This window comes from Danio rerio, chromosome 13 (assembly GCF_052040795.2).
Source record: "Danio rerio strain M-AB ecotype USA chromosome 13, GRCz13ab, whole genome shotgun sequence".
NCBI classification, from domain to species: domain Eukaryota; kingdom Metazoa; phylum Chordata; class Actinopteri; order Cypriniformes; family Danionidae; genus Danio; species Danio rerio.
Window position 1 is genome coordinate 6,976,363 of NC_141033.1, and position 25,846 is coordinate 7,002,208.

The 25,846-nt window shown below is 32.7% G+C and overlaps 2 protein-coding genes across 3 annotated transcripts in view; both read left to right on the forward strand.

The window, feature by feature from the left end:
• The window catches only part of wu:fc02b11, a 643,013-nt gene that overhangs the window by 586,646 nt on the left and 30,521 nt on the right, over nucleotides 1-25,846 (forward strand). The gene's annotated exons all lie outside the window — the stretch shown is intronic.
• The window catches only part of csmd1b (CUB and Sushi multiple domains 1b), a 223,062-nt gene that overhangs the window by 49,252 nt on the left and 147,964 nt on the right, over nucleotides 1-25,846 (forward strand). Inside the window, exons 8-10 of the mRNA XM_087278763.1 lie at nucleotides 7,082-7,198; nucleotides 12,417-12,530; nucleotides 19,713-19,808. Of these exons, the coding sequence (XP_087134889.1) occupies nucleotides 7,082-7,198; nucleotides 12,417-12,530; nucleotides 19,713-19,808 (327 nt within the window). The remainder of the gene's footprint in view (nucleotides 1-7,081; nucleotides 7,199-12,416; nucleotides 12,531-19,712; nucleotides 19,809-25,846) is intronic.

Here is a 25,846-nt window from a genome sequence, read left to right on the forward strand (position 1 = left end):
AATGAATGAATGAATGAATGAATGAATGAATGAATGAATGAATGAATGAATGAATGAATATAGTATGGAAGTCTGCCGTTTCGGACGCAGCCTATGTGTGTGTAATTAGTCATTAAGCAGCATCAGCTGTGAGAGTGCAATCAGTCAGGATCAGGAACCGGTTGTGTGTGTGTGCTGCATGACTTTATTGTAGTCCAATATGAGGCAGGATTGTAGTTCGTGTGAGTATGGATGTTTTCCAGCGATCTATGGTTGTTAGATCGCTGGTGATTGTGACAAAAGAAACCTTATGAAACAATTAAAATGTAGTATTATTTAGTATTATTTTTAATTTGTTTGTTTAAATTCTGCCCATATAAATAGTTTTGAACCACTTACCTTCATTGTGTGTGTGTGTGTGTGTGTGTGTGTGTGTGTGTGTGTGTGTGTGTGTGTGTGTGTGTGTGTGTGTGTGTGTGTGTGTGGATGTTTCCCAGAGATGAGTTGTGGCTGGAAGGGCATCCTCTGCATAAAAACGTGCTGGATAATTTGGCGATTCATTCGACAAGAAAAGCCTAAGCCGACAAGAAAATGAATGAATGAATGAATGAATGAATATAGTATGGAAGTCTGCCGTTTCGGACGCAGCCTATGTGTGTGTAATTAATCATTAAGCAGCATCAGCTGTGAGAGTGCAATCAGTCAGGATCAGGAACCGGTTGTGTGTGTGTGCTGCATGACTTTTTTGTAGTCCAATATGAGGCAGGATTGTAGTTCGTGTGAGTATGGATGTTTTCCAGCGATCTATGGTCGTTAGATCGCTGGTGATTGTGACAAAAGAAACCTTATGAAACAATTAAAATGTAGTATTATTTAGTATTATTTTTAATTTGTTTGTTTAAATTCAGCCCATATAAATAGTTTTGAACCACTTACCTTAAAAAAAATGAGGAAATCCAATGAATTATTATGTGTGTGTATTGTAGCCCATTCCAACACAGTTGTACCTTTATTAGCAGCCAAACAGGCAGTTATCTCTAAATGTCAACATATGTGCTGATTTTTATTTTGAAGATTTCAATGTTTAACACTGCTTATCTTTGGTTGTCCAGTGATTACAAGGTCATAGGACCAAGTTTGACAAAAGCACCGATACTGATCAATTGACGCTGACCTCAAATTTTGTACACTCTCTCTAATCCTCTCTGTGACCTTTGAGTTGATTTTTACTTGTTTCTCCTGTCAAGCACAGTCGAACACCTAAGCGCTTATAGCCTCTAACCATTACGATGATGATAAAGAGATAACACACACCAATGCACCGAGACACAGATGATTTATAGTCTTCATTGGCTGCTCCTCCTCAATCCTCCCTCCCCGCGCTCAGACCTGAATTACCAATCAGTTTCACTAAAATACCTGTCAGAGGCTATAGCAATTCCAACAGCCTTTCCGCACGGTTTTGCATGATGTTTTAATTGTAGGCCGTTCTAGCAGCGCTACAATAAAGTTGCTTGGTGCAATCAATGTCAGGCCCGAGCAAATTAACCCAGCTTGTATAAAGGTATGTGCATTTTCCAATATCTTGTTATTGACATTCTTGCTCCAATAAACGTCTGGGTGTTAAGTGAACCACTTGCTGCAGGATGCAATGGGCTGGGGTCGTTAGCTTGCATGAGTTTACACAACACATAGGCTCACTGTGGTGGAATTGTGGTTACTAGGGATGCTCAAAATAATCGATTAACCGTTAACCGAAAGGGTGCGTTTGTGACCGATTAATGCTATCAGTTAAACGATTAAAATTATTATTTTATATATTTTTAGTTTGGCTGCATAAGGGGCCGATTGAATGCGCCTTTGCGTTAAGAGGGGCATCTATTGCACGCGGCTCATCCCAGAGCAGCAGTTTGTGTTGTCAAGACAACTACAGAGAACTTTAAAGAGCTTGGTTTCCGCTACATTCATTCTTCCATGGCGGGGAAACAAAATGCATCCCCCCACGGCTACATACCCATTCAAAACATTCAGTTATTGTTGTTGTTGTTTTTAATAGCGGATTATAATCGCATCAAAACGTGTTAAAAGGTAAGTGGATTATAACAGCGCAAAGTTTTTTGTAACCGTATAGTGCTGCGCGCTATTGTTTAATCCTTTGGGGTTACGTGCTAGGGTTGTAACGGTATGAATTTTTCACGGTATAATAATCGTCTAAAACAATACCACGGTTTGACGGTTTCGCGGTATACGGTATGTTACAAATGTTACAAAATAATAGAACAGTGAAGCAAATTTGACTTTTTCCAAATAATATATTTTTAGTTACTATAAACAACACCACTTACAATGAATAAATAAAAATAAGAAAATAATAAATAATGTATCAAAGTCCAAATAAAGTCCAAATAAACATGGTGCAAATCCTCAGTAAAAAAATAGATATAAATATTTACTATACTATAAATAGTTACATAACGAAACTAGATTCAATATGGAACATCCTTAGGTTTTATGTGCCAGCATGGATATGGTTGTCTATCGATACGGATTTGGATTTGGTTGTCTGCAATGCAGACAAACAGCTGCATCTTCATTTGCGTCTTTTGAAAACAGCAAGAGCAGCAGTTCGTCTTTGCTGTGTCACTGTTTTGTCATGTTTCTGTGCTGCTGTGCATGCAAAAGTACTTAGTATGAGAATTATTTCATGAAAAACTTTTTTTTTTTGCGTTTTATTTAGCCGCGTATAAATGTATGCCTATCTCTCATTCCGTTTGTTCAAAAAGCTTGGTCCACAAACAAAAGCGAAACCTATGCTTATTGGTTGTGATATAGCGAGTTTGAACCAATCTGGGCATGGAGGAGGGACAATGCATCAATGTATCGTGTCTGGTTTGTCCGGAGACACAGTGACGAGCGTTTCTTTGTCAAATCAGCGTTGTCAAATGTTGATGACGTAACCGCACTGATTCCGGAGCCTCTGAAAGTCCGCGAATGTTATGTGATACAGCACTGGAAAGCTGAGATTCTCTTCTTTATGCCAATCTTTGAATTGTATGAATCGGATCAGCGGATCAAAAGTTATTAAACATTTAAGAGCAATACTTATTTTTAGCCGCGGGTGGCTGTCTCGGTCTTTAAGGGTTAAAACCGTTGATATGCAATTGTTCATGGTATGATAATCGTGCACGTTCAAATCGTGGTAGACCGTCATACCGGTATATTGTTACAACCCTAGTGCTGACTGACTGACTGAGAGGTGCGCGATGCGTGAGGTCAGCAAACACGCAGAAGCTTTCAGTTAAGATGAACACAGTTTCTATAGTTATACTTTATTTATAGATAAAGTATGACTCTGCATATAATCACTCTATCATGCTGGAGTTTATAGCCGTTTCGCTTTACTTCAGGATGCATTATTGCCGCTCTGAAGGTCTAATCGCTGTTTTAAGTTATCCAGAGCTGTATGAATGTACAAATCTTGAATATCATAATATTATTAAATATTACAATTTTATCAACATATACAGCAACACTTTTGCACAATCGATACCCAGCTAATTCAGTCATTTCATAAGAGGACCGCGCTTCTTCTCTACTTTTTTGCTTGTCAACATATAAAGGCAGGTGCGCCTCGCGTTTTTAGAATGAAAAAAGCACGTTAGCTGTGGTCGGCCACTTATTCAACTGCAAGACATACTTAACTTGCGGGACGATAGCGTATAACCCGTGCCTACAGACACATTTGCCAAAGAAGCAAAATGGAAAAAGAATATTGCTTGAAACAGACGTGTTGATGCCAAAAAAAGCGCTGATGTTGACCTGGATCAGCATCATAAACGCAACAAATAGGCTTTACCTTTTATTTTACCGCTTATAAAGCATGTATGCACATTAATGCAATATCATATTTAAACAACAAAACTGTTTACAAAAAGTCTACATATGCGCGCGTGTTGTTGTCTTTTCATCACGCAGCGCGCGCACTTGAACCGCGATGGAGAGAGAGGAAACCACGTCAAGACATAATCTTTAAAATAATGATTTCTATTAAAAATGTAAAAAGGTTTTGTGATTATAATAAACAATCGGGGCATTAAATAAATGCATATTTTCCGTGGAGCGAGCGATTTGAGAAAGTCTGCTATTTTATTTGACGGAAGACAAAAATATGACTGGAAAAAAGCAGCCTATGCCGGTTATTAAAAATAATCAGTCAGTGTTTTCGATTTGTAATATAAATTAATTATTTAAGTGGAAAATATTTAGGGCAGTCCTATTTATTTTATTCATTTTATTTAGTTTATTCTGTTCCTCTGTGCTAAACACTGCAGGTGCGTAAAAAAATGCTCTGTTGTATTGTTCTATTATTAATATGCTAGCATATAAAATAAATCAGTATTTTATGCAATATTTAATGTGTCAGACACAAAATAGTCACGTCAATTTGTTTAATATAAAATTAATAGTAATCTGACCAGTTAACCGTTAATAACCAATTAATGAGCGGCGGTTGTCGGTTAGCAAAATTAACCGAAATGAGCATCCCTAGTGGTTACTTTTGAGTTGTTTTTAGCAAAAGCTAGTTTTGTCTTCGATGGGAGTCATGATTAATGGTAAATGAATGATTATTTATTGTAAATACACTTTTTAAAGCATATCAGTTCTATTTCTCTCTATCTCTCTGGCGATTTCTGTACTCATCTGTTATTCAAGCGGTGCTTTGTTCAGGCAGTTCCTACACATTCAACTGGGAACATGTGCTGAACTTTAATTTGCTTGCCAGTGAGGTTGGCCAGGCCAGATTCACGATTGATCGTCAGGCCACCGGGAAATGTCATGGTGCTCTCTATGGCCAGTCTGCCCTGTATATGTATGTATGTATGTATGTATAGTATACACTCACCAGACTCTTTATTAGGTACGCCTGTCCAACTACTCGTTAAATTTCTAATCAGCCTCAAAGCAAAAAGGTCGCTGGTTCGAGCCTCAGGTCAGTTGGCGTTTCTGTGTGGAGTTTGCATGTTCTCCCTGCGTTCGCGTAGGTTTCCTCTGGGTGCTCCGGTTTCCCCCACAGTCCAAAGACATGCGGTACAGGTGAATTGGGTAGGCTAAAATATCCTTAGTGAATGAGTGTGAAGGAATGTGTATGGATGTTTCCAACAGATGCGTTGCTGCTGGTAGGGCATCCGCTGCGTAAAACATATGATAAGTTGGCGGTTCATTCCGCTGTGGCAACCCCAGATTAATAAAGGGACTAAGCCGAAAAGAATTTTATTGAATGAATGAGTCACTGATTGGCATGATTAGGCATTCACAATGGTATGAACCGCCGATAGGGGTAATGAAATGTATATTTATATGATCTATTATTGTTATTAATTGTTTATATCATTAATTAAGATATAGATCAGAGAAAACTATTCCTCACTATTAAAGGGATGATCCTCTATAAATCTTTGTTTTGATCAAGCATTAATTAAGGGGGTTAATCCCATCAAACCCACCTCTAATCTGAACCCTGTTTGTCAGTGGTGCTCAACCCTGCTCCTGGAGATTGACCTTCCTGCAAAGTTCAGCTCCAACCCTAATCAAACACACCTGAACCAATTAATTAGGACCTGAACAGCACTTGATAATTACTGGCAGGTGTGTTTGATATGGGTTGCAACTGAAATCTGCAGGAAGGTCGAATCTTCAGGAACAAGGTTGGTCACGCCTGCATATTATATGTATCGTAAATGTGTTATCTACATCTACATCTAGCTGTGCTTAACATAGTTTCAGTTGTGTTATTCATCATGCACAATCCCCTGTATTTTGTAATAAATGTGGTTCATAGTTAATGTTACTTAATGCATTTACTAACATGAACAAACAACGATCAATACAGCAATGAGCAAATACAGTTGTTTTTAATCTTTGTTGATTGTAATGAATGAAAACTCATTCTGTTAACTCACAGACAGTGCATTACACTGTTTTGAAATTGTTGTGATGTATTAATACACAAGTATTGTTCATTCTTTAAGTCATGTTAGTACATAAACACATAAAAAAATATGAACTAATGAATTCCTATTGTAAAATGTGACCCATTTGATTAGCAATATTTGTTTATTTGGTACAATCTGGTGGTAATAAGGTAATTTGCACTTGCTGATGGGTAAATAGGACACTATATACTGTATAACTATATGTACATGCAATCTTTTACATATTTTGACAGTAATGTAATGATGTGCATCTTTTGTGAAGCTGCTTTGGAATGATAATCATGATATTAAATTTCCTAATTTCCTACAATTAGGATTATCCTTTTATGCTGTTATCCTATTATATCCTAGTATCCTAAACAATTAAACTTGAATATCCCTTATATTCTTCTATAAGTTTATTTACTTCATTTTTTTAATGTATGTTAGTGCTGTAATTGTGCCAGAAAGTTTAACCTGGTGTTAAAAATGTAGTGGGTGCATCTGACGCTATTGCTGTGTCTTTAATATAATGTAATTACCCAAGGGGTCGCTATAAAATAGAACTAGTAACAATAAGCTATTATAGTAACTATTTACAGTAGTATATAGAAACTACCTTTTTTCCAGTAGATTATGAATAAAATATGGTAATTCTGATGGTTTAATAAAATAAATTGATTTTTGGAAATCACCAGACGACCCCCCCTTTTATTGTTCTGCGACCCTTCGGGTGGTCCCGACCCCCATTTTGATAACCACTGCCTTATACTATGCCCCATATATAATATTTGCACATTTAATCATTTCTTCATTAATTCATTCACTTAATCATTTAGTGATGCACTTTAAATGTGTCTTGTTCAGTTTGCATTTAAATTATGATGGCCTAATATGGACTTTAACCTTAAACAAGTGATTAGAATGTAACACAATATGTGCTAGAAAGTGTTTTCGGAATACTTATTTTGCTTGTATTTTCCCGTTCTCTCTCTTTATAATTTTTGGTAGAGATCCCTCAGTATCACTGGCTGTTACACAGTACAATACTAAATATAATTCCATATTCTTGTGTCATATAGACTGTACAAGAACAAAATTAAAACCTGTATGATTGTTTGTCTTTTCAGCACCTTGTGGTGGGCAATACACTGGATCAGAGGGGGTGGTGTTATCTCCAAATTACCCTCTAAACTACACGACCAGCCAGACCTGTTCCTATTACATCACAGTATCTGGAGAGTTTGGTAAGTTAACACTTTTATTTAGAAAAATCTAGTGTCATAAAAAATACATAAATAACATTATTATTATTATTATTATTATTATTATTATTATTAATATTATTATTATTATTATTATTATTATTATTATTATTATTATTATAAAACAAATTACAAATAAAATAAAAATAATACAAATAAATAATACAAATTTGTAAATATACAAAAATAAACAAACAAATAAATAAATAAATAAATAAATGGATGAATGAATGAACGAATAAACAAACAAACAAACAAAAAATAAAACAAATAAATAAATAAATAAATAAATAAATAAATAAATAAATAAATAAATAAATAAATAAATAAATAAAGGTGTAGGAATTTGCTTTGAAATTCTCTGCTTGACATTCTGTTTTGTTGATAAAATTAATAAACACTTCAATAATTGTTCTTATAATAACAATTTAAATAATAACGTGTTCACGTTGACAGGCAAAATTTTGCATTGAAATGTTTCTCATTCAGTTCATGGACTGTAAATTTTAGGTAATAGAAATAAACTGTTCCATTGCATACAGTTGTGAAATGTTAATACTCCTTCAAATGTTTCCTAAGCCCTTTTTAGCAGAGTAAGGGAATTCACCATATTATTTCAGATATTTTTAAGAAAGAATGTAAGTAAAGAAAGAAAGAAAAAGTAAGTAAGTTAGTAAGTAAGTAAGAAAGTAAGTAAGGAAGGAAGGAAAGAAAGAAAGTTTGGATCTTAATCTCATATTAATTGTCCATGCCTTAACAAAACTAGACTTACCTAAATCCATTGCAAAACCACTGCCGCACACATTTAGCAAATACAAATAAAAAAAAAAGCTCTAACATTTGAAGTTTGTGCAAGTATATGTGAGTCAACGGATATCCAGTCAACCTGATATTTTCACAGACACTTGCAGTGACCCTACATGTTCTCTATATACTGTTTGAGTATGAAGCAAGAGCCGGCATCTCATTAGAGGGAAGATAATAGAGTCATCGCAGTGGTCCGCATGACCCCGCTGCACCCCTCTCTGCATGGCTGGATTTCACACCAGCACCTGACATGCCCAGCAAGCCTCTGTGATTTCCCTGCTCTCTCATCTCCTAACACGTGAACCATGTGTCCTTTCTGGCAAGCCAACACATTTAATCATAGCTTCATCAGAGGTATCGGGTCAGAAGGATTGGACGCCCGGCATGACCTAGCCTGCGCATATTGCATATATTACAGAGATGATTTTAAGACGGGCTGCATGATATTGGAAAAAAAAATTATATTGCATTATATATACAGTTGAAGTCAGAATTATTCGCCCCCCTGTTTATTTTTTTCCCCAATTTCTGTTTAACAGAGAGAAGATTTCTTCAACACATTTCTAAACATAATAGTTTTAATAACTCATCTCTAATAACTGATTTATTTTATCTTTGCCATGATGACAGTACATAATCTTTGACTAGATATTTTTCAAGACACTTAGTGACATTTAAATGCTTAACTTGGTTAATTAGGTTAACTAGGCAGGTTATGGTAACTAGGCAAATTATTGTATATTGATGGTTTGTTCTGTAGACAGTCGTAAAAAAATATATAGCTTAAAGGGGCTAATAATTTTGACCTTAGTTTTTTTTTTTTAATTAAAAACTGATTTTATTCTATAATAAAACAAATAAGACTTCCTTCAGAAGAAAACATATTATCAGACATACTTTAAAAATTTCCTTGCTCTGTTCAACATCATTTGGGAAATATTTAAAAAACAAAAAAAATGTTCAAATGGGGGCAAATATTTATGACTTCAACTGTATATAAATTGCAATATGAATATAATTTCACAAGGTGATATGGTAACACTTTAGTTTAGGTCACAATTCATGCTAATGAGTGCTGACTTAATACCTGCCTATTATTAATGTGTGAACTGTTCTTTAGTAGTTGTAAAGTTTGATCTCATCCCTAATTCTACATTGTTAAGATTTTCCTGTAGAATGTACAGTAACGTACTGGCAGCAGTTTGGCTGTAACTTACTGTTAATGAAATTACAGCAAAAATACTGTTTTTGCATTCACAGCACCATATATATAGCTGTAAATGTAATTACAGAAATATATGTATATATTCACTGTAAAATATACTGTAATTTTTACAATGCAGCTATGAAATACAATAACAGTCTGCATAACTGTCCTACGGTAAAATACAGTTCATATTAGGGTTGGGCGATGTTGACCAATTTGGCATCGTACGATGTCTAATGTGAAACATCGCAATAGATGATGGGATCATCATCATAGGCAGCTGTAAATTACTTAATTATGAATAATTAATTAATTTATAATGAATTCAATATTCGTAGCCTACCGTTTCAGCTACCAGACCAGCATGGTCTTTGTTTTATCCATAACCAAATCATAAATAAATAAAGATAAGTTACACACAAATGACCACCTGGTAATCACTTTTTTCCGCAGGATTCTGGCATGAATAGGCAGAGTGACCTGTGTAGTTATAATGGCGTCTACAAAATTGGTTGATAAAAAAGGTGCCCAACGAACAGTATCTGAGGTTTTCACTAAAATTATTAAGTACAAGCGTGAAAGTGAAAGATTGAAGCAGTGTACTGATCCTGTGACGTGTTACCTTGTAGATTCAAAAGACTGAAGATTCGTTAGATAGAGACAAGATTAATTAAATATCACGTTTAAAAACTATAGTGAGACGTACATCCGTGATAAAGTGTCCGACGTGCCCTGCTCTGTGGTTTTGTGCTCAAAACACCCGCTGACTGCCTGGAACTAAGACGTGTACATATGCTGTTGCGCATGCCTGTGTTTGATTTATAAACATCATCAACAGTGTACCCAAAACCTAAACCCAACTTCTACCTTAATAACCATCGAAAGGTCATGAAACCCCCCTCTTTCGGTCAAATCTACCCTAGAATTTTTTTCAAAAAAAGGCTTCATGATGGTATGGAGTGCTGTGAGCAGAGGGAGGAGTTGGTGTGTCCAGCAGAGCGGGGGAAAACGAGGGGAGTGAACAACTGTTGTCAGTTGGCTCACAAAATGAGACACAAACCATGAGGAGACCCATGATTTTATAGTTTACTAAGTTAAAATGCAAAGAAATAAACAGTAATTTAATGCCTTGCTAAATATGTTATTCATAGTTTCATATACACAAAACCACAATTTGTTATATAATTATAAATATTTTCATATAAACACTATACATGAGGTGGACTTCTATCCTCCTCAATCTCTGGGTCTGAATGCAGACACTGTGAATAGCAGTGCAGCAGGTCTCTTTCCCTATCTATTCAAACCCTAAGGCGTGCTGGCAATCTGGAGTATTTTAAAAATAGGCGAACACAACAGCACAGATATAGGCTATGTGTCTGAATGGTATCAAACTCAACAGATTAAAGTCCGCCATTCTCCAATTCTCATTCAGCTCTCCCAACAAAAATGCTTTCTGCAAACCAACAGCTTTGCCGTATCGGCCCTTACAGCACCGTGAGGAAAAGCATGCAACAAACCCTGTGAATCATGAAAACAAACACATACAACCCTTTATGAATGGCTAAATACTGCTTGCCATGCATTCTCTCACCCAGTCTCACCCAGTCATTGGGTCTCACAGCTAGGCAGGTCTGCTTTGCTTTGGGAAAGCACATGCTCTTATGAATAATTAAGAAGCAGGGTCTTCTCATGGTATAAAAAATCTCAGCTATGAATAATTATGAAAAGCAGATGCGTCATCACTCCACTAGCAGATTTGCACTACATCACAGATTTTGATCCCGCCCCCAAAATTATTTTAAACCCAGAAGATGAAATTAGCTGACAAAAGCTCAAAACTATCCCGTTTTCCCCACAATTAAAGCTGGCAGGTGCTAATGTTGTCTTAAATGATGCTCAACACACACAAATCTGTTAAAATATTTAAAAAAGGTATTTTGAACCTTTATTAAACAGCTAATTAGTAGTTTATTAAACTAGTAGTGCTAGTTAATACTATGTTAACAACCTGAATGGGGTAAATGCAGACAGACTTTTAATTTTAGTTAGCCCAAGGGTTTCCGATTAATTGTCATCCCATACAAAATCGCCGCGTTTAAGATCTTATTTCTTAAAAAAAAAACATCGACCTTGATTTTACAACGACTTGCTTAATTAACCTAATTAACCTAGTTAAGCCTTTAAATGTCACTTTAAGCTGAAAAATAGTGTCTTGAAAAATATTTAGTAAAATTGTATGTACTGTCAATATGGCAAAAATAAAAGAAATCAATTATTAGAAATGAGTTATTAAAACTATTATGTTATATATTATATATAAGTGAGTCTTCTTTTGTTACATAAATTGGGAAAAAATCAAATGTATGCATCAATAATCATATACAGTTGAAGTCAGAATTATTAGCCCCCCTAAATTATTAGACCACTTGTTTATTTTTTCCCCAATTTATTTTTAACAGAGAGACAATTTTTTTCAACACATTTCTAAACATAACAATTGTAATAACACATTTCTCGTAACTGATTTATTTTATCTTTACCATGATGACTGTAGATAATATTTGAGTAGACGATTTTCAAGACAGTTCTATACAGCTTAAAATGACATTTAAAGGCTTAACAAGGTTAATTAAGTTAACTAGGCAGGTTAGGGCAATTAGGCAATTTATTGTTTAACAGTGGTGTGTTCTGTGAATTATCGAGAAAAAATATAGCTTAAAGGGGCTAATAATTTTGTCCCTAAAATGGTGTTTAAAAAATGCAAAACTGCTTATATTCTAGCCGAAATAAAACAAATAAGACTTTCTCCAGAAAAAAAAAAATTATCAGACATACCGTGAAAATGTCCTTGCTCTGTTAAATCATTTGGGAAATATTTAAAAAAGAAGGAAAAAAATCGAAGGGGGCTAATAATTCTGACTTTAACTGTATATGCAAAAAAAATATATAAAAAATATTCCATTATAATGAGTTTAACCATATGTACTGCTCTTTCTAGAGTGTGTGAATGTGTTTTACCAGCTTCCGGTTGCATATGGTCATGTATAGAAACAGCACTCTGAAGCAGAAGAGTCTATAGGACATTTTTTGTCTACTTTTAGACTCCACTAATTGCACTTTGTTAGCGTCTCCTCTCAGCAGTGGTGATAGTAACACACTAAGTGTTTCATTTTGTTTCCTCAGTGGTGTTTGGGCAATTTGCCTATTTCCAGACAGCCATGAATGACTCTGTTGAGCTATTTGATGGGCCCAATCAGAATTCTAGGCTGCTAAGCTCCCTGGCTGGATCTCATTCCGGTAAGTAATAGCTTTACATTCACCCCAGTTTTGTGGCTTTGAATTTGTTTTGGAATGCACAAAACTCCTTAAAAAGAAGCAAACAGACATGCATGGCTTTTTAAATCAGTGAAACAAACATTTGAGCAGACAATTAAGTAGCCAATGAGCTCTCAAGTGTAGTTAAATGGCCCCTTTGTGAGAGGGAAAATACAGAGGAAGTGTGATTTCGGTACACTTGCTAATAGTTTTGTATTTGTAATTAATTACTTACTATTTGTGGGTCGCTAAACCAGTCATACGTGTCAATGTATTTTTAAAATTGAGATTTAATAAAAAATTATGATGAAGATGCTTTCTATTGTTGTTTAGACACTATTTGAAAATCTGGGATCTGGGTGTTACCTTTGAGGTTGAGCAAATTCACTTGAGTTCATTTTCCTTTATTTTGTCACATCACATTAGATGTAATGCAAAATGAAAATACATTGCATTGACACTTAGCATTTTATTAGCACTGCTGGGGAACTAAAGTACTCGACCTGTGGCTGATATATAACCATAACGCACTGTTATATATATATATATATATATATATATATATATATATATATATATATATATATATATATATATATATATATATATATATATATATATATATATATATATATATATATATATATATATATATATAAAGCAATATCACATGAGTAGCAGCATTGGCACTGGTGGGAGGGGTGTGTAAGTGTACCAGCAGTGAAAATATACAGCCATATTGCACCTCTACGAGTGTGATATTGCATTTATACAACAGTTTGACATCATAATTGTGTATATAATAAAGAAAATGAAACATGGAGAGTTTCAAAATCATTTTGTGTGAGGAACTACTTTCTTCTGCCATCCCTTCACATCTGCAGCTGACGTCAGAACAGCAGAAACCCTTGCTACTTCACAAAAGTCACTTTAGAGCTGGTATTTGAATGATTCTCTAGCGTGATTTCTAAAGAGATGACAAAACAGGTGATTTTGCTCACATTTTAAGATTATAAGACTGAACGTCATTAATTTCCATCAGTCTACAGAAATATTCTCTACAGAGATTTCCCAATATTTTTCTGTTCCAATCAGCATATCACAATCATTAGCCACGAAAAATCCAAAGCAAAGCAAATGCTACCAAATTACTATGGTAAAAATACAGCACTACAAAATACTTCCATATTTATGTATGCATGTGAGCAATTCCATGCAAATGTCAGAGTTGCCATGCAAATTAAGTTTTCACCAAAATACAGAAACCATTTTTGGTCTAAGCAAGTATTTTACACTACTTTAGAAATACTCAGAAATGTCTCTGTCAATGTTTTTAAACTATTATATTTGATTTACCAAAGTCACACAAGTGCAATTTCACAACCATTAAATCCATAACGGAAAGATGCCACATCCATAATGAAGATTCGTCCTCAATGCAAAAATGTCAAATCAAATAAAATCTATCAGTTTTTGTTCTATAAAGAGCGATCTTTTATCCTTTTAATTATCATTGTTTTTTTTTTTTGGGTTGTGCAGTTTAATTTAAATAATTTCTACAAAGTATGTTGTATACTGCAAACTCCCATACTTTTTGTCACATCCATAACGTATGTTTATTTTCCTCATTCAAAGTACAAAACATGTTTACAGATTGATATTTTTCTGGTCCTTTAACTCTGTAGTCAGTTGTTCTGGAAAATATAAACAGATGTTTAAATAAAATGTTAACCTATACTTTCTATATGATTTTATGTTTTGAGTTATATTGCAGTTATAGTGCTGATATTGCAGATGTCACATCCATTGTTTATGTATGTATGTATGTATGTATGTATGTATGTATGTATGTATGTATGTATGTATGTATGTACAGTATGTATGTACAGTATGTATGTATGTATGTATGTATGTATGTATGTATGTATGTATGTATGTATGTATGTACAGTATGTATGTACAGTATGTATGTATGTATGTATGTATGTATGTATGTATGTATGTATGTATGTATGTATGTATGTATGTGTGTGTGTATGTATGTATGTATGTATGTATGTATGTGTGTATGCATGTATGTATGTATGTATGTATGTATGTATGTGTGTATGTATGTATGTATGTATGTATGTATGTATGTATGTATGTATGTATGTATGTATGTGTGTATGCATGTATGCATGTATGTATGTATGCATGTGTGTATGCGTGTATGACAGTGAACATGTACTTATTTTAGCATTGGGCTAAAATAAGTCAATATAAAAAGTCACCCTAAATAACTTCACAAAAGCGGTTTTGAAATTTAGGACAAGGCTTTTGCTTTGGGTCATATATAAAATATGCTTGCTCTTTTTTTTCTTCTTCTTCTTCCAGCTCTGCAGTCTGATGAAATGCTCTATTAAATATGTAAAATAAAAATGGAGAAAATGAAAATTTAAGATAAATTCAGCCTTGCATACCTAAAATGGCAAGTGTATTGCATTGATTAGATGTCTTTAGGTTTAACTAATGAAAATATTTAATAAAAACTTTAAAAACTGAGAAGATAACAGACATTATTAGACGTTTAACAAAAGCTGCACCTAAAAAAAGACTGTTACAGAATGAGTGCTGTTTTTAACACAAGCTAATCCACAGTGGACGTGAGAAAAACATACAAACATCCAAGTAAGCTTTAATGATGCAAAATAATGCAGTAAAAGGAACGCTTGAACTTAAATATGAAGAGGCTGATTAACTAAACCGAAAACACAATACATAAACACAAAAAAAGGTTTACTTGATAATATCCTCATAATTTTTAAATATGCATGAGTAAATGATGCGGTCCCACTTTATATTAAGTGTCCTTAACTACTATGCACTTACATCAAAAAATAAATACAATGTACTTACTGTGTTTATAATGTATTTGAGACCACTTGTGGTGCTTTTGAGTTGGGATAGAAGTTGGGTTATGGACAGGTTTGGTGGCATGGGTAGGTTTAAGGGTGGGTTAAGGTGTAAGGGAGGGTCAACAGTGTATTTACAAATGTAATTACAGAAGTTAATTACAGATGTAATTACATACATGTATTTAATTAAGCATAAGTACACAATAAATACATGTAGTTACACAATAAGTGCATTGTAACAAACTATTAATTCCTGTGTAAGTACATATTAGTTAAGGCCACTTAATATAAAGTGGGACCAATAATACTAATCTTATATCAAGTACATTTAATCTGTGAATATCATAGACAATTGACTTAACCTATTTAGGGTTGTTTGGGTGAACATTAGGTAAAAGTCAATTGATTATCTTAAATTTTGGGTTTATTCAAATGAATCAAGTAAAGTCAAAAGAAACATTGCTGAAATTAAATGAAGACTGTTCCTCAATTCCAAAACGCAGAGAACAGAAATGCGTCCTGTAAGAAATGAGTTGCTGCGTTCTTCCTAATGGTCACATGACCTTCACATGTTTTTAATGAAAAATTATTCAAACATTACAATATTCACACAATGATTTATTGTTTTTCCCCTTTTCAAAATATATACTATACTTAAAAACATTATAAATATATGTTGCACAATATAAATAAAACTGAATTTGATACGAATTTCAGCAAATAAACACCCTTCATGTTTTTATTCCTTTATTAAGATGTTCATGGTCATGTTTATATTCACCGTTTCATTTAGGGAAAGTCATGAGGTAAATAATGATATCTCTGAACTTTAATAATAGATCTATATAAAATGCTGCGCTTCCTACCTCCAGTTGCAATGACTTCTGGGACTTCTAGAGTGAGATCGGTGCTCAAGTCTGCATCGGTGCATCCTCCATATCAAAAACACATACGGGATGTTTCACGCATCCTAAGCCGTTTCTAAAATAGAGAATTCACATGTTGATTAGGACAAAAAATCCTTTTAATATTGAAAATATTCCTTCTATCATGTGCCATTGCTTTTTTTTTTATTTAGAACACGACTTAAATCAGCCTTTAGACTCGATACACTCCTTTTGATGTCGTCTATTTAGCAACCTGCTCTTGCCTGTGTTTTGAACCTGGGGTGCAATACGTAGTTCAACCATTGGGTTGCAATCTTACATACTGCACCTTTAATTCAAACTATGATGAACTGTTATGAATAAAAACGATCCTTTGTGAGTCTCTTTTGGAGAAAAAATAAACAAATAAATAAAGTTTTTAATGTAAAAAATGGAACAGTTTGATTAACTTTAGTTAAATACAATTGTAAAACCTAAAATAATTAAGTTTTTTGAAGTGGAATATATATATATATATATATATATATATATATATATATATATATATATATATATATATATATATATATATATATATATATTTTTTTTTTTTTTTTTTACGTAACTTAGTTTAAATAAATATATATATATATATATATATATATATATATACATATATATATATATATATATATATATATATATATATATATATATATATATATATATATATATATATATATATATATATATATATATATTTAAACTAAGTTTCGTTTAAAAAATAATCCAATGGCTCACTTCTCAGTCATGAAAATTACATTTGGAAATCAAATAAATGGATGGTAATCAGTAAATTAAGATTTTCTTTTTCTTGATTTTTATTAACACCTGGCAACCAGAAGGCCGTCTTTTTTTTAATATTTTAATTGCTATTTTTATCATATATATTTATTTTTCTATGATGACATTTTTTATATGCAGTTTAGTAGTTCACGTACATTTTCGATCCACTGTATTTATATCAAGATTTAATCTTAATCTTGGATCCATGTTGTAACTTTCACCCTGTGTTTTTATGCTTTTTAAATTCCTTCTAAATAAAAATGTTATCCTTGTAGCTTGCTCCTGAATTATTGCCAGTATTATTAAGTGAAAGTGATAGCATGCCAAGAAAAAGAAAATTGCAGCTAATTCCGGAGTCTCCTCAGGATTGATGGCGACCATTGGATACAAACCGTTTGTATGGCATTTTTATGCTGTATATCTTCATGGTCTGCTGTGCAACACTACATTCTCATGGGAAGCGCTGTAAATTCATATAATTTCTATCTCAGCTTTGTGAGCAGTGGGCCGGAAATCTTGACAGCCTGCTCAATTCATAGTTAGAGTGTTTAACCCTGCAAGCCTAACTGTAATGTTTTTGTAGCCATCTATCAGCATTCTTTTTTTCCTGTGGATGCAACTTTGTGAAATTACATTTCAGATTTAGATGTGAATGCTCAACGTTTAGCTCAATGGTAAGTCAGACTGTTTAAATTAAATTAAATTAAATTAAATTAAATTAAATTAAATTAAATTAAATTAAATTAAATTAAATTAAATTAAATTAAATTAAATTTAAGTTAATTTAATTTTAATTTAATTTAATTTAATTTAATTTAATTTAATTTAATTTAATTTAATTTAATTTAATTTAATTTAATTTAATATATTTTAAAGTTTAATTTTAAGTTTAATTAATTTTTTTTCAAAGTTCTCAGAGCTTAGCTCAATGGTAAGTCAGCCTTTTGTATAGAGATTTAATTTCATAAAATCTTACAAATTTTTATTTTATTTTTTTGTTTGATTGTTATTTATTTTATTTTATTTTATTTTTTATTTTAGTATTTTACAATGTTTTAGAGGTTCGCTCAGTGAGATTTAACTGAATAAAATTTTATTTGATTTATTTTAGTTTATATAATATTTTTATTTATTTTTTATTTTTTATTTAATTTAATTTTAGTAATTTTTAGAGTTTTCATAGTTTAGTTTAATGGTAAGCAAGCCTTTAGCATGGAAGTTTTATATATATATTTTATTATTAATATTTATTTTATTTTTTAGCTTTGATTATTTTTTATTTTATTTTATTCAGTGTTTTCATAGTTTAACTCAATAGTAAGTCAGCCTTTTGTATGTAGATTTTATTTAATTAAATTTTTAAAAAAATTATATATTTTTAGTTTTGATTACTTTTTCATTTATTCTCATTTATTTGAATTTTAATTTAATTTAATTTAACATTATCTTATTTTATTTATAAAATTAGCATTGAAATGTAATTAAATTATATTTTGTTATTTTAATTTAATTTAATTTAATTTAATTTAATTTTATTTTATTTTATTTTATTTTATTTTATTTTATTTTATTTTATTTTATTTTATTTTATTTTATTTTATTCAGAGTTTTGCCTAATGGTAAGTCAGCTTTTTGTATGAAAATTTAATTTAATTAAATTTAAATAAATTTTTATATACTTGTAGTTTTGATAAATTTTTCTTTTTTTTCATTTATTTGAATTTTAGTTTAATTTAATTTACTTTATTTTATTTTATTTTATTTATAAAATTAATATGGAAATGTAATTAAATTACATTTTATTTTTAATTTAATTTTAGTTATAATTTAGTTTAGTTTTCATTTAAGTCAACCTTTTGTATGGAGATTTAATTTAATTTATTTTAATTTAATTTTAATTTTATTTAAACTTAAATTTATTCTACTTTTTACTTTTGATTATTTTTACATTCATTTTTATTTAATTGAATAATAGTTGAATTTTATTTTATTTTAGTTTTCTACAGTTCGAAGAGTTTAGCAATTAAATTTTTCAGAGTTCTCAGAGTTTAGCCTAATGGTAAATCAGTCTTTTGTTTGGATATTTAATTTACTTTAGTTTAGTTTTAATTGAATTAATTTATTATTTTTTATTTTTTTTATTTTATTGTAAATAATTCATTTTAATTTTAACTTTAATTTTAATTTTAAGTCCCTGATTTAACAGAGGATGTCACAGCAGAATCTACTCTATAAGTTTTACACAGTGGATGCCCTTCCAGCCACACCCTACCATGCTGGGAAACACCCATACATGCACACACTCATACACTACAGCCAGTTTAGTTCATTTTAATTGTAATTTTGAATTATCCAATTCCTCTGTGAACATGCCAAAAAACCTTGTTTTAGGCTTATTGTTTCTGACCTGCTCTCTCTCACCACTCTTGCCTTAGAGGTTGATCTGCATTAAGCCATCTGTCATATACTCTACTGTGGACTGTTTGTTGCTGAACATTTGCCTCCACAAGCAACTCTGAAAAAAATGTAATGTCTGCTATATTGTGTTTTTGTAGGAGAAACCTTGCCCTTGGCCACCTCCCACCAAATCATGCTGCGATTCAGTGCAAAAAGTGGCCTGTCTGCCAAAGGTTTCCATTTTGTTTACCAAGGTAAGCGCACACACATCTTTCAGTCTATAACAGGTCATCAAGCACAGCCAAGTCTTTGTCTTTAACTTATTTCCCAGCAGCATTTTTTTAATATGTATACACTACCAGTCAAAAGTGTGGGGTCAGTAGGATTTTTAAATGTTTTAAAGTAAGCTTATCCTGCTCACCAAGGTTTCATTAAAAAAAAAAAAAATAGAGTAAGAACTTTAAAATTGTGAAATGTTATTGCACTATAAAATATATATTGTTATTGCAATATAAAATGTTCAAAAGTAGACTAAATTAAATTTAATTTAGTCATTTATTTCAATGATTTTAAAGATGAATTTTCAGCTTCATTACTTCAGAGTCACATATACTTACACACACACACACACACACACACACACACACATACATATATATATATATATATATATATATATATATATATATATATATATATATATATATATATATATATATATATATATATATATATATATATATATATATATATAAAGACCCAAGCATCTCATTTATACAACAAAACAGCATTTTTTATAGTTGTATTGTTTTCATGTTGTATTACCACCTGATTGCAGATAGGTTTAATAAAACATTTGTGACAAAAAAAGCAGAAAAAAATGCATTTGCATTAGTGCAATTTCAAGACATATAGTATACAACACACACACACACACACACACACACACACACACGTGTTACATACATACATTTTCCATAAACCGTGAAATCCTAGTAGATCAGCAGTTTCTGAAATACTCAGGCCAGCCTATCTGGCACCAACAACCATGCCACGTTCAAAGTCACTTCAATCTCCTTTCTTCGCCATTCTGATGCTCGGTTTAAACTGCAGCAGATCGTTTTGGCCATGTCTACATGCCTAAATGCATTAAGTTGCTGCCATCTAATTGGCTGATTAGAAATTTGCGTTAATGAGCAGTTGGACAGGAGTACCTAATAAAGTGGCCGGTAAGGGTAATGTACACTATACTGTATAAGTGATGATAAAACATGAAAACAATATGAATACAGAATAAAATGCTTTTTTGTTGCTTAAAGAACATGCTGGGTTCTTTATTTAAACTCAATAGCAGGGAAGCTTTGTCTCTTAATTGAGAAGTTATCTCGTCAAAGGTGAGGAAAGAGTTAAGTTTCACATTTGAAGCGTTCAGTTAGCCTTTGGTGTGATTATGTGATGCATAAAGTGTCTCCATGGATAGGGTGAAATCACAGCTCGGGAGTGTATACAGGCGCCATGCTGATCAGTATGCCCGAGCCCGCTTACTGTGGGAAATAGCTTTTTACATTTCACACAGAGAAGTTAACTGCGCAATCACTATGTCATAACCAATACACAATAGAGCCAAATGAGAAAAAGGTTTGAATTTGATATAATTTGTAATGCATTTAGCTTTGAGTGAAGCCAAATGGGAGAGTGATTTCTGTGCCGTTCTCGTGCGCATCTTGACAGTTGCCTCACAGGTTTATTCTCGGAGAACTGTTCTTAGACTTTTTCATTGACTTGTTCTCATGACCGTTACTTTAAATTGATCTCTATTCATGTTTAAAGCTCACCATGAGCGACAGTGGTATTTTTTTCTTAGCTAAGTTCATAATCTATCTAATCCATGTTTACTGTTTAAATTGACTACCCCTTTGGTTATGTTGGTGGCTGTTTTTGCCCCATTGACTTCCATTATAATGACATATTTTGGATTGCAAATACATGACAGCGTATAATCATGCATTCTTAATTGTTGGTGGTTTTTCATGTCAGGAAGAAGCAAAATGGGTCATTTTTACAGTTGGTCATCAGTTGGCGGCATTAACCCTTTAGATAGGCCTGTGCAAAAATGTTTATTGGAGTAAAACAGCTGATTAAATACTGTGCATGTGCTTAAACACACTTACTATGTTGTTCTGAGAGCTGAGATGCTTATTTAGATTTTCTCTGACATATTAAGATATGTGCACACAGGTCTCTCTCTTTCTCTCTCTCACACACACATACACACACACATACACACACACACATACACACTCCACATAGTAGTCAGAAACGACTTTTTTTTGCTCTGAAACTCACGATCAACAGTAAAAATTCTAAATTGTACCTCTTCCCAAAAGGGAAAACTAGCAAAAATCAAGAATGCATGAATTATATACTCCATACATCATGGCTGGCTTTGCAATCCAGTCATTATAATGGAAGCAAATTGGGCAAAAAAGCCACCAAGCATAATAAAAGTGTAATATATTTGCCCAGAGAGTACTTTTGAATGTTTTTATTGTTGATAATTCATAATTGTCATAATTATACTTTATAGATAAAAGATAATGCTTTATAATGCTTTCAAATGACTTTATCTTGCTGGAGTTTATTGCTGTTTCACTTTACTTCAGGGAGCATTAACAAATCTAATACATGTTGGAGACATACTTGTTACATAAACGCACTAAATCACACTTCAGCAGCGTTTATTTGAGAGTGCACAATAAAATTTACACTTGAGCAGAGTATATTTGAGGGTGTGCAAGAAGTTTTGTGCATGAACAGAGAAAATCGGCGCGCAAGCAAAGAGACTCACATTACACAAATGCGGTCTCTACTTGTAATACTGCAGTCACGACATTTGTTATTGAAATAATGCCACAGGTAGTTAGTGGATCTGTGTTAAAGGCTCAACAGAGTCTGCCACCACAGTTAGAAAAAAATCCTAGAGGAAACTCTGGACTCTGATTGGACTCTGAGACACACATAACTCAATATGAGAATGAACACAACCCGTTTCGACCATGCACCAGGGAGCACAGTGTATTTTTCCATCTCTAAAATAGCAAAAGTCAATTCAGACATGCACGTAATGCTTTTGCGCCATGCGCTTTAGACTTTGCGCCTAGATTGTTAAAATAGAGACCAATGTGTGACTTATCAATTTGCTTTTTATTTTCAAATATTTTCTTAGTGAGCAAGGAATTTTTCACAGTATATTTCCTATAATGTTTTTTTCTTCTGGAAAAAAGTCTTATTTGTTTTATATCAGCTAGAATACAAGTATTTTTTAAATAATTTTAAGGTCAATATTAATAGCCCCCTTAAGTAATACATTTTTCCGGTTGTTTTTAGAACAAACCATCATTAAACAATGATTTGCCTAATTACTCTTATTTGTGTAATTAACCTAATTAAGCCATTAAAAAGCAGTTTAAGCAGAATACTAGTGAAAAAATATCTAGAAAAATAGTATGTAAAGTATGTAAAGATAAAATAATTCAGTTAAATAAGACTTATGGCTAGAAATGTGTTGAAGAAAATGTGCAAAAGTTGTGCAAAAATATACAGGGGGGCTAATAATTCAGGAGGACTAATAATTCTGTCTGCAACTGTATTTGCAGACTGTTGGAAACATACTATGTCTCCTTATATCTCTTTTCAGCATTTGTATAGTGTACAGCAATAGGCACAGAGAGAACCGCGGGTGTATGGGAAATGTTCTCTGACAGCTAGGACAGTTCATTTGGCTCATGGAGGCATTCAGGTGATGGTGGATGGTCCCACCAGCCTCTTCCTATCTATCCACAGCCATCAGATAAAAGTTGAGGCACAAATAGAGAAGAACAAGAGAAAAAAAAGAAAGTTGCTACATGTTTTGAAACAAAAACAACAAACCAGCAAAGGTCTCTGTACTGGGGTCATGAACATGCTCATACAAATGTGCTAGATAAATAGAAAATGTGGGTATAAAAATACACTGTGTACACTGCTTCACCGGTTGACAGTAGGTAACAAATATGTGATATTACATTTCAAAAGCAGTGTAGATGTTCATATGTGCCAATTAATGTTACTTTTAATTACTATGTAGCTTGTTTGGTCCCACTTCATTTTAATTTACAAGTCATGCTTTCAACAAACCTATAACAAATCATTAACTAAGAGTTTTAGATCAGTAAACTACTAACTAGCTGCATATTAATAGTTTGAAAGGCAGTAGTTGGGTTTAGGTATAGGATTAGGGATGTAAAATAAGATCATACTTCATGAGTGCTAATATCTTGATAATAGGCAGGTAATAGTTCAGTAGTAAATGGTGTGGTTTGTTGCTTAAAATTAAGTGTTGCTACTAGTTTTTAGAACAGCTATCTAACAAAGAAACTGACTTTACCAAACATGCTGTATCCATTTTAAAAAATGCAGTATAGATTCACAATCTTTCAAGGACCATATAGGGGATAAAGTTAATCATATTAATTTGAACGTGGATGCTCCACTGCGTATATTTAGATGGATGGATGGATGGATGGAGATAGATAGATAGATAGATAGATAGATAGATAGATAGATAGATAGATAGATAGATAGATAGATAGATAGATAGATAGATAGATGGATGGATGGATGGATGGATGGATGGATGGATGGATGGATGGATGGATGGATGGATGGATGGATGGATGGATGGATGGATAGGTAGATGGATGGATGGATGGATGGATGGATGGATGGATGGATGGATGGATGGATGGATAGATAGATAGATAGATAGATAGATAGATAGATAGATAGATAGATAGATAGATAGATAGATAGATAGATAGATAGATAGATAGATAGATAGATAGATAGATAGATAGATAGATAGATAGATAGATAGATAGATAGATAGATGATGGATGGATGGATAGGTAGATAGATGATAGATAGATAGATAGATAGATAGATAGATAGATAGATAGATAGATAGATAGATAGATAGATAGATAGATAGATAGATAGATAGATAGATAGATAGATAGATAGATAGATAGATAGATAGATAGATAGATAGATAGATGGGTGGATGGGTGGATGGGTGGATAGATAGATAGATAGATAGATAGATAGATAGATAGATAGATAGATAGATAGATAGATAGATAGATAGATAGATAGATAGATAGATAGATAGATAGATAGATTCATTATTTAATAATTTAATATAAAATTAATAAAATTCTTTGTTTTTGTTTTGTTTCTAATCCGAATACTGTATCTAAACAAGAAACTTTAGATTTATCTAACAATTTTTAGACAAGCAAAATATATTGCCTTGTTATGCAGAAATAAGAAGTCAAAATCAAGCGAGTTTGTCTGTAAAATATGTAACATATTCTGCCAATGGGATTATCAGAATAATCTTGTTTTTGCTTTGAAACAAGACTATTTTGCTTGCCCTACTTGTCACGGTTGAGGTTGGGGAAGGAAAATGACTTTTATCATTTATTCATTTTAAAACAAAACAAAAAAACAACATAAACAAATTTGAGGGGTAAAACATTAACAAAAAACAAAAACAATTTTGACTAGGCTTGATAAGACAATATACGATGACAAACTGGCACAGGACAGCAGACATGAGGAGACTATAAAAGAGAAACAATTGTCAAACAAACAGGTGAACATAATAAATTAGTAATGTGTTAATAAGGAGGGTGGGACTAGACAATAGCCAAAAGACCACGACACACAGAAACAACACAAGTCATGGGTTCATGTAAAACGGGATTAGAACACACAGCCAATGAGAGAACTCATTAACCACGTGTTCAGATGAAACACAACACTAAAGCACGTAACCACAATGTAAACAGTGAGCCACATGCTTTGACAAAGCCACCACAAACAGAATGTAAGAAACGAGCACATGCTTAATGAAAATACTTACTGTGCAGGTTCCATCCCAGCACCAACTGTATACGAAACCAACTAGGCGCTGAGAATAAAAGAGCATGCCACAGACAAAACAAACACGAGAGCAAGCGAGCACATGTGAACCGAGCCTCCTTGGGAGTGTGAGCATGCCCGATACAAAGGCAAGAACGATGACGAGAGACACAGACAGGATATCAGTGCTCGGCCCAAGAAATCTTAAGCTGAGCACAACATACAAGACAAGACAATACTAGTGTCAGGATGCTGCCACCAAAACAAGAATTAACAGACCAAAGTGGCAGAGTCCTGACACAGATTAATGTGCTAGCTTTAAAGACAC